We start from the raw sequence: 17,293 nt of genomic DNA, 5'->3' as shown, positions 1-17,293 counted from the left end.
TTAGAATCATAGAGTGTCCTAATTCATATCCATGTAATTAATCACATCTTTATTATAGATGTTAAATAAGGCATATTTTCTCAGAAGGAAGTTTTTTGGGGCTATAGATATCAGAGCAAAACTTAATGGCAGAATTGGAGCTAGGTGGGATCTTGAAGAATATGTTGAGTTGTAGCAAATATACCAGGTAGAGGGAAAAAAGGGCATCAAAGAATAGAAGCAAAAGTAAAGCATGGTGCATTTAGAGATGTGAGCAGACTTGTTTTGTATAAGAGGATTTGTTATAGTGCTATAATGAGAGACAGAGGTAGGAGAAAGGATTGAGATGAGATTGTGGAAGCTTTGAATTCCTGATTAAGGAAATTGTACTTCATTATCTAGGTGGATGGGGTGCCCCTGAATATTTTTGATCAAGTTTGCACTATTTTTGGAGGATTAAATACAGTGCCAAGCACATGATAGGTGCTTAAAGAGCACAAATTCTCACACAAGACTGCATGAATTTGAGTTCCAGCCTTTCCATTCTCTAGACAAGTAGTCACTTGGTAGATATCACCTAATTGTTCTTTAAAGTGGTTATGTCACATTTACATTCCTAATAGCTGAGTATGCGATGTATGTAATCCTCAGAATTTTAGATAAATTAATGCATGTAAAACATTTATAACATATTAAGTACATATTAAGTATTCGTCTGGTACATATTAAGTCTGGTACATATTAAGTATTCAGAAATATTTTCTGTATTTTATAATTCATGATTATAATTGTTAAATATTTTTGAAATAAGTGCATAATCTAAGTGTAGTATATGAATTGAATTGGGGACAGGATTCTAGCCCTTTTTGCTTATGCAAAAGTAAATAAGTAACATATCACTAATTAACTAAGAAATTATAATTATGTATCACAAAAAAAAAACCTTATAAGTATTCTTGTCCCACCTACACAAGAGGTTTATGTCAGTTAAAAATTCCCAGATAATTTTCAGCTTATAGTTTCAAGCCCTACCTTTAGTAGGTCATATTAATAGCTAACATTTGGATAGCATTTCACAGTTTACAGGTACTTTCATGTGTATCACCTCCTTTAGCTTTCACCACAGCCTTAGGTACTGCTCAGTAATATAATTCATATTTGCAGTAGAGAAAATGAAGCTCAGGATAACACAGCTAGCTTATGCTCCTAACCACTACACTATTAGTTTCATTTGGCCTTTTTATTGAAACAACTCTATCACAACTATACAGAGAACAAGAAAATCTGTTTTCTATATCCACCACCTACCTCTGTTCTGTAACTTGCTATGTATATATAAGACTCTTCATTTGAATATTTATAATTTCATTCATAGATTTTTTATTGTCATATAATATTCTGTTGCATGAGTATGCCAGGTTATTAGTCATTCCTTCTGTTGATGGACATGTAAGATTTTAGTTTTTCTTTATTACATATAGTATTAAAATGTATATTCTTCATTCTCCTCATACATGTATATATTAATAATACTTTCTCTAGGGCAGCACTTGCTAGTAGAACTTCCCACAATAGTAGAAATTTCTATATCTGTGCTGTCCAATACAGTAGCCATTAGCTACATGTAGATACTGAAAACTTAAACTATGATTTGTGCTAAAATTTTAAAATTGTATTTAATTTTAATTAACTTAAATTTAAATAGCCACATAAAGCTAGTAGCTATTTTTTTGGAGAGCACAGCTCTAGCTTATGTATCTAGAAGTTTAATTGCTAGGTCATAGGTTATATATAGCTTCAGTGCTGCTAGATATCACCTAATTATTCTATAAAGTAATTGTGTCAGATTTACATGCCCAATAGCTGAGTATTGGGAAGAGTGCATTGCTCTACATTCCAGCAAACACTTAGCATTAATACTGTTGCACGAAACACTACACACTTAGGATTGTCTTAGGACTGGATGTTTACTGGATGACATTTAGGGAAAAATATTTTCTCTCTACAACTGGAGAGATATTTAGGGAAAAATATTTTCTCTCTAAAACTATACTTTAATGAATGAAGCCATACTGTGATTACTATAGATATGTACCCTCTGATGTATAGTGCTAGAAGGGCACTTAGGGAAAATATACCAAATTTTTTAAGTGTCACAGTTTTTCACCTAACTACATATCACACAAATGCATTTTAATAAAGCATAATCTTATATTTTATTTTGAAAGTCAGTTCTCATATTGTTATGTATAGAAAATAGGCAACAAGAGGGGACTGAATTTGTAATCAGAAGGTGTGATTTCCATTTAGATTATGCTGTTTCTTAGCCTTCTTACCTAAAACATCAGCATCTGTAAAATGCAGTCTACTATAGCACCCTGTGAGTGATGATTTACCAATATATTGAAACCTCTTTGCAAACCAAAACTGTAAGTGAATGTACAGTGATATTGTTGATATTATTGCTGTGATTTATGTGTATGTATGTAGTTGGCATTACAAACCACTTGATAGTTTGATAGTGGAATCTGAATGAAGTGGAATGAAAGAATATAATTGAAGGAAAAAAGTTTAAATGATAGAAACATAGTAATAAAAATGAATTTGGTGAGAGATAAAGGGAGATGTCTTTGTTAATATTTTTATCAGAGATTTTCCAAGCAATTTGAAATTAGGACTGGTTTATATACAGTCTACCTCATTTATCTGTAATTTACTTTTTATAAACACTTTTATAGGATTTTTTTATAGAAATTGTTTGAAAAATTAAGAACCTGACTTCCTTTTTACATAATGTACTATGAACATTTCTGTCATTAGGTATTCTTTTAAAACTGGCTGTGAATTTAACTACCATTATTATTGCCGACCATCTTTCACTGAGACTATGAATAAAAGGGAGTCAAGTCTGAATCCTAACTTAAATTATAATCTTTGGAAAGAAGTCTTCTATGTTGATGTAATTTTATGTGTAGGAGACGATGGGTAATGATTGATTAGTAGAGAAAGAGAGAATGTTACAAACACTAGAATTTCACAGAAATTTTCAAATAGAATACTCAGGTTGGATTTGGTAATAGGGAATGCGTTAATGGCAAACCATTTATTTTGAGTAAATGAAATGAAAAAAATTGGATAAAGATAGGAAGAAAATATCTGAATGAGAAAGGATGCACATACAGTTGGAATAAAGTCTGGGTAGTTCATGGTTTATAAAATAGAAGTTGACTTGCAGCCATGGTAGATTTTATAGGAGAGTCCTAAAACGGGAGTGTTGCCAAAATTATGTTGTAGAAACATTAGAAGCAAGTAGGAAGTCTGACTATCTCTAATAAGGACACATTATAAATTTGATGTGCTTATTTTATTACCATCTTTAGAAACCTACAAAAAAGAAACCTAAAGAATGTAGGAGTTTTACTAAATTTACAGTTAGCTTTTCAAAGTCACCTATGCAGTAAACTTCACTGCTAAAAAAGACCATTCTGGGCTTTAATATATATGAAGTTAACTTTTATGCCAAGTACTTCATGTTTTAGAAATCTATGAGGATTTTATATAAACACACCTGTAATATATTATTCTAACATTCTCAAAAAAATTCTTTGATTCCTGGTGTAATAATGAATTATTATATATTATTGCTTGAATTCAAACTATGAAAATAAAATGCACTCATTCTAAAATTTGTTTGAATATTAATGAAAGAATAGTATTTGAGAATTGTACTCTTTTATTAGTACACTAAGGAAGATATTGCTTAACCTTGTGAAACTTTATAGTGTGAGTATGGTACGTGTTACATATACTATTTAAAAATTAAAAGGCTAGAATCACATGTGATATTGCTTTCACTATTTTTTTCATAACTAGCCTTACCTTTCCTAGACATTATTTTGTTGTTTTCATTTTTTTTTAATTTGAAGTGTTTTCAGGCCATCTCATGCACATCCTATATATTATTTAAACCTACATACAGAATTTTGCATTTGTTATTGTTAAATTTCATCATAATAGTTTTGATTAATTCTTTGTTTCCAGTATTTTGAGATACTATAGAATCTGGATTTTCTCATTTACCGTCTTAGCTATACTTTCAGATAATTTGGCATTTGAAAATTTGATTGCCAATCTATATGAATTGATTAAAATTTTTAACGATACAAACCATTTAATTGAGCCAAATCCTCTGGCATGTTACTAGAGACCTTACTCCATATAGATATTGTTTGTATGTAATATTAAATCATCTCTTAAGTCTATTTTGCTATGTTTTCCTCAAGTCCATATTTCTCTATTGTGTTAACAAAGTGTCTTAACAGAGTCTTTTACACACTTTATAACATCAAGTTTTATAACACTGATGTTGTTTTCCCATTTGTTATCCTTGTCATACAACCAAAAAAGGAAATGGGTCTGATTTGGCTTAATTTGTTCTGTACCTTCCTTTCTCTATAATTTCTGAGATCACATATAGGTTCTTTAATGACATCAATAGATTTTTCCATGCAGTCATGATCAGTTAGTGCATTTCCTAGGAATACATGTCTAATAAGATGAAAGTTGTTTGGTCTAGTTTGGTATACTTTTCACATTGACCATATAGTTTCTTAAATCATCATGCCAATATAACCCATTGATAACATTAGTGAGCAAATGAGAATTTTTTAGCCTAGTTTGTGACTAACTGAAAAAAAAAAAAATTCAAAGCTCATATTTTCCTGAAGATAAATTGTGAAAATTTAATTTATTTGCTTAACTAGTAAGAATATTTTGGGGATCTTCAAGTAGAAAGAGATGAATATTTATACTCTAATGAAGTTGCCTATAATTTAGTCATCAAAAGGAAAAGAATTGATAAATACTGCTATGTCATTTACTTTGTACTTACATGTTTGAACACATAAATCATTTAATATTTGTATAATTTAAAAATGTATTATTATTTCTCCATCATAAAACCATTTGTGGTTTCTCCATCATAAAACCATAAAATGCTGCTTAATAAAAATTTATAGTAATTATAAATTAATTTTAGTTTCTGGAAGGTATGAAATTATGTTCTTAAAAATTAAGTTAATAGTTATAGTCTATTTTTGCTACTTTCTTCTTATAAACCCCTTCTTTCAAGAATGAGTTGGGTGATGAATGTTTTGGTATTAATTTAGCACTTGAACTAGAAATGTAGGGAAACCATTTTTTAATACAATATTATGTTTCAACTTAAGAAATTATTTAAAGGGTCCTTTTGTTTATTAAATTGCCTCTGTGTCATCAATGTTCTTTTGGATTTTATAGTGCGGAGTAAGACCAATTAAATGGATTCAGTCCCAAAGCAGGCCAGTCAGCTGCTTTCTTACTCACTGTAGTAACAACAATAAGTAGGTGTCACTTATTAGATACTAAGGATGTTAATTAAAGTTAGCACATTTAATCCCAGAAAAAAAACCTATATGGGTAGATATCCTTATCCCCTTCTGGGAGAAACTGATAGTCAGTGAGGTTAGTTGAATTCCCCAAGGAAACATAGCTTGTTAAGTGGTAGAACCAGAATTTGAATGTAATTGTGACTTTAAAATGTGTGTCCTTAATACACTATTATATCGTACCCTCCCAGACCATGGAACCTTAACATTATCCAACTATCCAACACAGAAGTGTGCTATTTATCCTAGAATTTATCCAGAAATTGTAAACCTATCTCTCATTGGAGTTACAATTGGAAAGTACATATAATGGCATTTGTAAATCAATTGTGCCACAAATGATTGCATACAAAGCATAAATAAAAACTGAAGATGAAGCCCTAGAGAACACCAGTATCAAAAGGGACAAACAGAAAAAAGGAATCTAGTAAAGAAGATTAAGAAGGTTTAAATGATTCATTATTTGCTTACTGTATGTCAGATGCTGCCTTGCATGTGTTAACTCATTTAACTCCTCCAGTAACTACTTTTTACATGAGTAAAATGAAGCACTGAATCTTCAGTTTGTCCAAAGACACCTATCCATGGTAGGTGGCAGAGCTAGAATTATAGATACAGGAAGGCTAAATTTTCAGCTTATGCTCCTTACCAGCATGCTATACTGTCATTTCGAATTGTCACATATCCAGAAAAGTCTGCTAAGTTAATGACTGAAAATTGCTCAGGGATCCAGTAATTAGAAAATCAGTTGGGGATCTCTTCTGGGAAGATTTCAGAGAAGAGGTAGGGATGATATCTGATTTTTCTTGGTTAGAGGAGAAAATAAATGGTGAGAAAATGGAAATACTGAGAGAAATAAGTTTCTGGCTAAAGGTAATATGAGAGAAGGAGTGGTAGTAGCTGGAGGAATGTAGGGTGTAAGGGAGAGAGTTTGTCTCTCTTTCTCTTTTACAAAGAGAATAACCTGAGCATGTTTTTAGCCAGAAAGGTAAAAGGTAGAGAAGAGAAAAAGAAAAAGTAATTGAGTAAAATCCCCATGGGAAGTAAAGGGAGTAAAGAAGAATATTTGTTACTCATTCAACTTTCATGTATTAAAAGCCTACAATGTGCCAAACCCTGTTCTAAGTGCTGTGTACATGAGAGTGAGAAAAAAGGACATGTCCCAGCCTTCAAAGGTATAGTGAATTAACAGAAACCTTAGCCTTGAAGAAGAAGAGATGTTTCCTCTAAATAGCTCAGTGAAGGAGGCAGGGCAAATATTGTCTGTTTTATAAATGAAATAGCCACAGACTTGTTGGTCCTTTTCCCTGTTCACATCAGTTCAGATAGCACAGATGTAATGTTGAAGTCAAAGAGATGTGATGCTCCAAGTATCAGAGTGGAGTTTTTGGAATCTGTAGGGATGCTAGATTATATAAAAGAGAAGGGAAAGGACATATTCCTCAACTCTACTTCAAACCTGCTGAATCATAATCTCTAGAGGTCGGAACTTAACATTTTTAACAAGTTCCCTAGGTGATTCTTCTACACTCAAGATGAGAACCCCTGCCCTAAGTCATGGAACTCAGCATTGGTTTCAGCCTGACAGTCAACCGTGATATTCCCTGTCTGTTTTACTCTCAAAATTACTGTCACTTACAGATAAATATGTAGTCATTTAATTTAATCAAGACATAAAGTTTTAATTCTTTTTACATTCCTATTTTCTGGCTTATTTAACATTTTGTAGATCTCAGTTGAGCTATAAGTGAATGAATTTTACTTCTTTAGTGAATTCCCAAGATATGCCTATTCAGCAGTGAGCAGTAAATGGTTCAACATGAACTGTTTCTTATGTAAACATACAAAAGGCCTGACCCAGACTAAATCAATTTAAAAAGGAAAACATTAAAGCTATGCTTCCTGTTATATACTTAAAGTCTTCTTTGGTTCCTATGATTACATTATTGACCAACTATTGCAGACTTTAGTTTATCCTCCTACACCACCTGCCGAATGGTTCAAATGGTATGGGAGAAGAGTTTCGGAAGGGCAAAGCAATTATAATTATAACTCCTACATTTTAGCCAATAAAGCAGCTTTTTGTGTTAAGGGTAAGGAAGTTAATGGGCATCTTGACTCACCCCCTTTCCTGATTTGAATTGCTAAAAGGTTTAAAGGCTGCAATAAGGAGAGGGAACAAAGTTCATAGAGCATATAGAAGTATGTGAATCTGAGACAAGAAAATATAATTCCTATTTATGATAGCAAACATTTCTAGGAAAAATTTAATTAGGAAATGAAACAATAATAAGACTTTTTTATTCTAAGGTATTTATATTGTATTTTTTTGAGGCATACATTGTTAATACTAGGTATTCTGGTCCTCAACTGAGTTAGTTCCCCAGTAAAGTATCATTCTATTAGAATTTTTTGCTCTAATTATCCTGCAGTTGTTTCTTGTGCTGTGAAAACTTGAGATACTAAATCAAAGCTCTCTTGAATAAAATATACTTTTATTTTTGGCATTGTAACCAGATTGTTTTTCATTCCTGCCAGTCTATTTTTAAGTTATAAGGTTTTTTGCTTAGGGAAAATAGTGTTTTAAAAGTTATAAAATTGTAAAATGATTTTCAACCTTTAAAAAAATAAAAATATTTTTTAATTTTATGCCCATAACTATTTATGTATTTAGGTCTTTAAATAAATCTTTTGTACCATGAGATATGAAATATATCAGAAGATATCTTGCTCTAATAGTGCTTAATAAAAGTTAATGTACCTCATAAATGTATACAATTATGATTTGTCAATCAAAAATAATTTTTAAAAGTTAATGTATGGTATTTGAAAACATTTTGCATGTTTTCTTAATTCAATATTGATAATCAAAGCAAAATGGTTCGAATATTCTATAATAATGGCAACTGGTTTTGAGTATGTATACAACAAAATAGGAGCATATTTTATATTTTAAAGAATAAAGATTAGCCACTATGTCAACTTGAGAAAAAAAGCCTTAAGTATTTTTTCAGAAATTAAAGTCACTGTATTATAATACTAGCATATTTTCCCTAACTATAAAAAATTGAAAATAAGTCATGGAAATTATGTGATAAGGAAGAAAAGTTAGATTTTTGTTTTCTAAGTTTGAAAAAAACTATACTGTATTTATTTTTATCAGAGAAAAATCAAACAAAACTTATAATGTTTATACATATTTGCTAATTCTTTAAAATATAACTGTTACGTTAACCAAAACTAGTAAGTCAAATGGCCTACCTTTATAATTTGTAATATAAACTTTAATTTTATACTTGAGAAACTGCCTACATAGGAAATACATTGATGTTTCCTGGTTTTGGAATCTCAGGAGGGTAGGAAATTGTTGAAGAAACTATGCTTTTAAAGATGAGAGTATATTTTTAATTGGCCTAAATTTTCCACAGTAAACTTTTTCTTGGTTTAGATAGTAAGGGGTTTATTGCGTACTAACCAGCATGGTATTAAAATGTTTTTAGGTTGATGAAACAGCTCAAATTAGAAAATGTGAGTAGAACTCATTGAGTTTGATTTATTAGTAATAAATTGAGGGTCAGTGGTATTCTCTGCTCAGCTTTTGCTTTTTTTCATAACCCTAATATATGCTTTATCCAGCTAAGTCTGGCTTCCTCTTACTTTCTACTCATTTTATTTCTGGGGTTTTTTTTGTTTGTGGTGTTTTATTTATTCTTTTGTTTTGTGTTGAGTTTTGCTGTATCTCCCAGGCTAGATAGAGTACAGTAGTGGCTTACTGCAACCTCAGACTTCTGGACTTGAGCTATCATCCTGCTACAGGTTCCTGAGTAGCTGGGACTACAGGAGCACACCACCACCCCCAGCTAATTTTTCTCTTTTTAATAGAGCCAAGGTCTCGCTCTTGCTCAGGCTGGTCTCCAACTCCTGGCCTCAAGTGATCCTCCTGCCCTGGCCTCCCAAAGTGCTGGGATTACAGGCATGAGGCATCATGCCAGATGTCATTTTTACTTCTGCTTAACATTTTATAGAGGCTGAGGAAAGATTCAAAATACAATGATATTTTTTTTCTACAATGAAATTTGTATGATATGATGACTTCTGTGCCAGGCTCTTTATTTATTATCTCACTTAACTTTCATAATAAAGACTGAAATCTAGGTTTTTCTCTGCTGCTTACTACTGTAACCTATTTGGCAGGGGAGAAAATGCCAATTTGCGAAGGTGAGCCCAAGCTGTGGCCTGTACCTCTTCACTCCCAAAGGCTGGACCTAGTAGGGGACTCTGTGTTTGGCTTGAAACCTCTATTGCATTATGGCATCGCTTCCTTCACTGCCTCTCTCCATACCCTCCATTCAGAGCCTCTTCAAAATTTCTGGATGTGTTGTTCTCACACATTGGGTCCTTGATCCTGCTATTCCCTTTGTCTGAGATACTTTCTTTATTGTATAAGATAAGATGACTGGGTGTTTTTGAACTCATTTAATTAAACATTGCTTTCCTCTTGCTTCAGCTTCCCAAGTCTAGGTCAAGTGTCCCTTCTGGGTGCTGCCAATTGTATTCTATACCTAACCTTTTGTAGCATTACTGTTTCATAATTGCTTCTAAATCCTCCACTAGACCATAAACTGTATGAGGGCAGGGACCTAGTATTTTTAGGGCCTATCAAAGGACTTAGCATACAGTGCCATATTTATATGTTAAACAAATGAATGTAAGTTAGGTTTGGAGAAAGGGCTGCTTTGAGAGGAGAGTATCGTTTTGACTTTCCTAACTAAGGCTAGTCATAAAGAGCTTGGTTGCTTTCCACCACTTGTTAATTACCAGCAGTTTTATACTGTCAGGGTAAAAATAGAGTCATTTAAAACTGTCAGTTTTAAAATAGAGTCATTTCCATGTAGAAAAAGGAACTGTATCAGGAGAAATAATGGTATATTTGGTGGAAGAAATAAGACACAATCTTTATATTAATCCCATGGTGAAACGATAAGAAATATTGTCTAGGGACAGTGCTGATTAGGAGAGATTTTTTTCATAGTGAGTTGTAAAATCTTTGTAAATCTTCCTTATATCCACTTATTGTGGATCTGTTTGATTTCTATAACATCATAGTTATGTTTCTTTTTTTATTGTAAATATAGTTAGTTTATTTGGCCTTCAATCTTTATTTGTTTTTCCTTGAATGCTGGAAGTTTATCTATTTTTGGCATTGTTGATCTTCTCTCTTTTTTATTTCATTAATTTCTGCTCTATATCCTCCCCTCTTTTTTTTTTTTTGAGTTTATTCTGCCTTTTATGTTTAACTTGTTAATTTTCAGTCTTTCTTCTTTGCTAAAACTAGCATTTTAGACAATTAATTTTCCTCTAAATACTACTTTATCTGCATCCCATGACCTCATGCATAACATTTTGCATTTAAGTATTTCTTAATTTTTATTGCAATTTTTTTGACCAATAAGTGATTCATTTAGAAATTTGCGTTTAAATTTCCAAAGGCAGTTTTTTTAGTTTTTTTTTTTAGTAAAATATCTAACTGAATTGTAATTTGTTCATAGGATATAATCTATATAATATTAATTCAGTGAAATTTGTTGAGGCTACCTTTATGGCCTAGCACATAGTAAGTTTTTATAAATGTTCCTGTGTGCTTAATAAGCCAGAAAATGACACAACCAAAAAAGAAAACTATAGACCAATATCCCTTATGAATATAGATATAAAAATCCTCAATAAAATTCTAGCAAACTGAATTCAGCAGCACATAAAAAAGTAATCCACTATGACCAAGTGTGTGGGCTTCATCCCAGGGATGCAAGGATGGTTCAACATATGTAAATCTATAAATGTGATTCACCACATAAACAGAAGCAAAAACAGTGATCATATGCTCATCTCAATAGATGCAGAAAAAGCATTCAACAAAATTCAGTGCCTTTTTATAATAAAGAGTCTTAACAAAATAGGCATAGATGGAACATACCTTAAAATCATAAAAGCCATATATAACAAACCCACAGCCAACAACATACTGAATGGGGAAAAGTTGGAAGCATTCCCACTCAAAACCAGACAAAAACAAGGATGCCACTGTCACCTCTTCTATTCAACATAGTACTGGAAGTCCTAGCCAAGGAATCAGGCAAGAGGAAGAAATTAAGGATATCCAAATGGGGAAAGAGGAGGTCAAACTATTGCTCTTTTCCTGATGATGTGATCTTATATGTAGAAAATCCCAAAGATTTTGCCAAGGACTCTTGGAGTTGATAAATAAATTCAGCAAAGTCTCAGGCTACAAAACCAATATACACAAATCAGTAGCATTCCTATACAATAACAACAATCAAGCTGAGAATCAAATCAAAGACTCAATACGTTTCACAATAGCTACAAAGAAAATAAAATACCTAGGAATATATTTAACCAAGGAGGTAAAAAAGCTGTACAAGAAGAACTACAAATCACTGAGGAAGGAAATTCCAGATGATGTAAACAAATGGAAAAATGTATATATCATGCTCATGGATCAGCAAAATCAACATTGTTGAAATGTGCATACTACCCAAATTGATTTACAGATTAAATGCAATCCCTATCAAAATACCAACATCATTCTTTGTAGATCTAGAAAAAGTAATTCTATGCTTCATTTGGAACCAGAAAACAGCCCAAGTAGCCAAAGCAACATTAAACAAAAGGAACAATTCTGGAGGCATCATTTTATCAGACTTTAAGCTATACTATAAGGCTATTGTAACCAAAACAGCATGGAATTGGTACAAACATAGAGACATAGACCAATGGAACAGAACAAACAGCCCAGATATAAAGCCATCCACATGTTGCCATTCAGACCTTTGAGAAAGTAGATAGCAGTATACACTGGGCAAAAGAATCCCTATTCAGTAAATATTGCTGGGAAAATTGGATAGCCACATGTAGAAGATGGAAACAGAATCCATATCTCTCACAAAAATTAATTGAAGATGGATAACAGACTTAAATCTAAGACATGAAACCGTAAGAATTCTAGAAGAAAATATTGGAAAAACTCTTCTAGATATTGGCCTAGGCAAAGAATTTATGAAGAAGATCCCAAGGGTAATCATAGCAACAACAAAAATAATAAGTGGGACTTGATTAAATTAAAAAGCTTCTGTACAGCCAAAGAAACAGTCAACAAAGCAAATAGACGATTTACAGAATGGGAGAAAATATTCCCATGCTATACATCTGATAACCAGAATCTACAAAGAACTCAAGCAAATCAGCAAGCAAAAAATCAAGCCACTCCATTAAAAAATGGGCAAAACACATGAGCAGAAGTTTTTCAGAAGAAGATATAGAGTAAATGCCAATAAACATGAAAAAATGCTCACTAATGTCACTAATCATCAGAGAAATGCGAATCAAAACCACAGTGAGATATCACCTAACCGCAGTGAGAATGGCTTTTATCAAAAAGTCCCAAAACAATAGATGTGTGCTAATAGATAAACAATAAAAAGAGTTTTGAGGGGGAAAAAAAAAAAACCTCCTGAATTTAAGTGGTAGTTTTGTCACATACTAGTTTTGTAATGTGGACTATCTTTCAGTCTCTCTTAATTATATTCTCTGTGGTAAAAAGAGATGTAATAATATTAATAGAACTTCACAGCATCTCAGGGATTTAAATCATGTATGTGAAACTACTTACAAAAAGAGTACAGTACCAAGAATAATATAGAAATCATTACAGTGTAGATTACCATAAGTGATAAGTTTTGGATACATTTTCAAATCACAATGTGTGGTAGCTTTCTAAAACCTGTATCATAGATGCAATTAACCTAGTTTATTCATCAGTAATAAAAAAAATGGTCATGATACTATTTTAGTGAACATAATATACATGGAATGTTTATATTATCTGTTTTCGTTTTATCACTGCCTTTCTAGGAGAGCCTTGAACTTGGGAATTCTTCGAGATCCTGGATCAGAAATTGAAGACCGACAATACCAAATAGACCTGCAGTCCATCAATATTGGTACTGCACAATGGAGTCAACTAAAACCAGAGAAAGAAAGCGGCACAGGAGGGGTGCTAACAGAAAGTGAAAGGAATTCTCAAAATCCAGCCCTTGAGTGGAATATGGCCAGCAGGTAGGAAATGACTGAGTTACTAATACTTCATTGCCATAAGAACAGTTATTGATACAATCTTTAGCATATCCAATCTAAATGTTTTGATATTGCTTCTGCTTTCCATTACAAACATAAAATATATTGTGTAATCGTAGCTGATGATTTGCTTGGAAACCTGCTAGTCCTACTGGTGTTACACTGTAATTATTACAAATTTAGGATTGGGTCCGCATTTTTTTATTTTAACATCTTGCTATTTGATGAAGGAATCTACTTCGGGCTAAAGGATACATTCACATTGTCTCTTGAAATGTATTGTATGGTCAATTATTTTACTTCTTTTTCTTTTTCTTTTTTTTCTTTTTCTTTTTTCCCTTGAGACAAGGTCTTACTTATACTTTTGCTCAGGCTGGAGTGCAGTGGCACAATTATAGCTCACTGCAGCCTCAAACTCCTGGGCTCAAGCCATCCTCCTGCCTCAGCCTCCTCAGTAGCTAGGACTAGAGGGACACACCACCACATCCAGCTACATTTTTAATTTTTTGTAGAGACCAGGTCTTGCTATGTTGCTCAGGCTGGTCTCAAACTCCTAACCTCAAGGTAGGAGTCCTCCTGGGCCTCCCAAAGTGCTGGTATTATAGGCATGAGCTATCGTGCCTGGCCTACTTATTTATCTTTAGCTTATTATTGTTTAACTTATTATCTTAATAATAGGAGGAGAAAAGTAACAAATACTGTGTGAAGTTATATTTAAGTCAGAATACAGGGAAAAACAAGAGTTTCTGGCCCTGGGATTTTTCCCATCCACTTTAACTAAAAGCATCTATGTTTACAGAGAACATTCCTAGAGGAATTAGTCCTGAATGTGAACTGTTAAGATTTATGGAGAGCCATTGCCATCTTACCCAGCTATTCATGGTTCTCAACAGAGAGATAGGTAGAATTGTTTGCCATTAATAGAAACCAGGTACTAGCCATTAAAGCTACTTTTTATATTGGAAAACTAGAGATCTTTATGATTTTAACACAGTGTTAATTATTTTTCATCTGTTTTTCTACTTATAAGATTGAATCAGTAACATTTGTTGCTTATAACACACCATGGTGGTTTGTTGATTGAATTTCTTTAAAACATCTTGTGCAGACTTTATTGTCTGCCTTTTGTAATGCTGATTGCTTTGGTTCTGCCCCTTTACCACCAACGCTATTTTTGTCCATGTCTTGGCAATAATAATAGTGTCAGCATTAATAAGAGATTAGATCTTATCTATTAAGTAGTTTTTCCTCTATCATTCTCCCTCCTCCCAGCTCCATGCAATGACCAATCGGCATCTTGTCTTTATGGATTTATCTATTATGGATATTTGATATAAATAAAATCATACAAGATGTGATCTTTTATATCTGACTTCTTTCACTTAGCAAGTTTTGTAGGTTCATCCACATTGTAGCATGTATCAGTACTTCATTCTTTTTTATGGCCAAATAATACTCATTCCACTGTATGTATACAGATAGTCCCTTACTTATGTTGGTTCAACTTAAGATTTTTCAATGTTATGGTGGTTGTGAAAGCAATAATGCCTTCAGTAGAAACTGTACTTTGAGTACCTGTCAGCCATTCTGCTTTTTGCTTTCAGCACAGTATTCAATAAATCACATGAGATATTCAACACTTTTATTATAAAATAGGCTTTGTGTTCAATGATTTTACACAAGTGTAGGCTAATGTAAGTGTTCTGATCATGTTTAAGGTAGACTAGGCTTAGCTGTGATGTTCAGAAGGTTAGGTTTATTAAATGCATTCTTGACTTAGGATATTTTCAATTTATGATGTGTTTATCAGGACATAATCCCACTGCAAAACAAGGAACAGCTCTATGCCACAATTTTTCTATTTATTCGTCTATTGATAGACATTTGGGCTGCTTCTACCTTTTGATATTGTGAATAATGTTGCTATGGATATTGGTATACCTGTTCAAGTACCTGTTTTCAAGTATTTGGATATACACTCAGGAGTAGAATTACAGGGTCATATGGTAATTTTATGTTCAACTTTTTGAGGAACTGCCAAACTCCTTTCCATAGTGGCTAACGCATTTTATATTTCCATCAGCAATGTTTGAGGGTTCCAATTTCTCCACATTCTTACCAGTACTTATTCTCCTTTTTTACTTTTTTTAAACTACGACCACCCTACTATGTATGAGGTGGTGCCTCTTTGTGGTTTTGATTTACATTCCCATAATAAGAAATGATATTGAGCAGCTTGTCATGTACTTATTGGTTGTTTGTACCTTTTCATTGGCGAAATGTTTACTGTAGTCTTTTGGCCCTTTTGTAATTGAGTTGTTTGTCCTTTTGTTGATAAGTTTAAGAGTTCTTTATTCTGGATACTATACCCTTACATATGATTTAGAAATGATCTTTTTATTGGTAATGTCTTTTGATGCACCAATTTTTAATTTTGATGAAATTTATTGATCTATTTTTTTATTTTGTTGCCCATGCTTTTGGTGTTTCTTATATCTAAAAATCCATTGCCAAATCCAAGGACATAAATATTTTTTATTTATAAATTAATTTTTATTCTGAGTTTTTTTCTATTTTTAGAAAAAAATAGAATTTTTATTCTAAGAGTTTTGTGGTTTTAGCTCTTATATTTAGGTCATTGATCCATTTTGATTTTTTGTGGGTTTTTTAATAGAGTTTTTTTGTATATGGTGTAAAGTAAGGTCCAACTTCATTCTTTTACACATGAATATCCAGTTGTCCTGGCATCATTTGTCAAAGAGGCTATTCTTTACCCATTGGATGATCTTGTTACTCTTGTCAAAAATTAACAAAGACTCTTAAATGTCCAGTGTATGCAACTAAAGGTCTTTTACACTGGAGAAACAAAATGAAATAATTTCTAATGTATTCCTATCCTTTAAAGAGTTTAGCATCCAACCAAAGAGATAGAATAATTAACCATTAGAGTGCAATGTGGAAAATGCTATGATAGACACACATGGGATACTTAGACTTATAGAAGAACCATGGCCAAATCAGGACAAACACATTCCATGCACATAGGAGATCTCAGGCATAGACATTAACAAAATAACAAAATAACAAATTAATGCAAAATTGACATAGGTACAAAATAGAAAATTTAAAAAGAGAAATAAATGATTAATTCTATGAATGGGGTTTCAGAGAAGGCTTCCCAAAGTACATTGGCTTTTGAATTTGTTTCCAAAGAGTATGAGTAGCAGGAGATGGAGAGAGCATTCTGAACTAATGAAGCAGTAGATATAGTGGCTAGAAGTATGAAAGTGTGAAAGTGTGGCGTGTTTTATTTGATTCTGATTACCCAGCATGTAATAATGTGCTTGGAACATGGTAGGTACTTAATGAAGGCTTGAGTGAATTAAGGAAAGATTGAATGATTAGATGATTAGGTAGAGCTAACAAATCTAGTGATGAATTTGAATATTTCTGAGAGATGTTGATTTAAATGAATATAGGAAATTTTAGATCTGATGTAGCTTAGCTCTGATGATTAATCTTAACAGAAGTATAAATAAGGCCTTAAAATAATGCCATTTTGTTTTTGAACAGATATTTTAGATACAATTCAAAAAATATAAAAAGGACACAATAAGAAATAATTTGCTCCTTCCCCTGACCAATATTATAATAAATGGCAATCTTTTTATTTTTAGAATGAGAAAGTAAATTTTATTGACATATATCTACGCTGATAGCCAACAGTCTTCTAGTAA

At 32.4% G+C, this 17,293-nt stretch overlaps 1 protein-coding gene across 4 annotated transcripts in view; it reads left to right on the top strand.

Moving 5' to 3' along the window:
• Positions 1-17,293, top strand: part of VPS13B (vacuolar protein sorting 13 homolog B) — a 761,111-nt gene that overhangs the window by 465,718 nt on the left and 278,100 nt on the right. For all 4 annotated transcript variants that reach the window (XM_012762009.3, XM_012762013.2, XM_012762010.3 and 1 more), the window contains one exon: positions 13,335-13,538. In XM_012762009.3, coding sequence (XP_012617463.2) covers positions 13,335-13,538 — 204 coding nt within the window. The remainder of the gene's footprint in view (positions 1-13,334; positions 13,539-17,293) is intronic.

This window comes from Microcebus murinus, chromosome 7 (assembly GCF_040939455.1).
Source record: "Microcebus murinus isolate Inina chromosome 7, M.murinus_Inina_mat1.0, whole genome shotgun sequence".
NCBI classification, from domain to species: domain Eukaryota; kingdom Metazoa; phylum Chordata; class Mammalia; order Primates; family Cheirogaleidae; genus Microcebus; species Microcebus murinus.
This window is presented reverse-complemented; position numbering and strand designations above follow the sequence as displayed.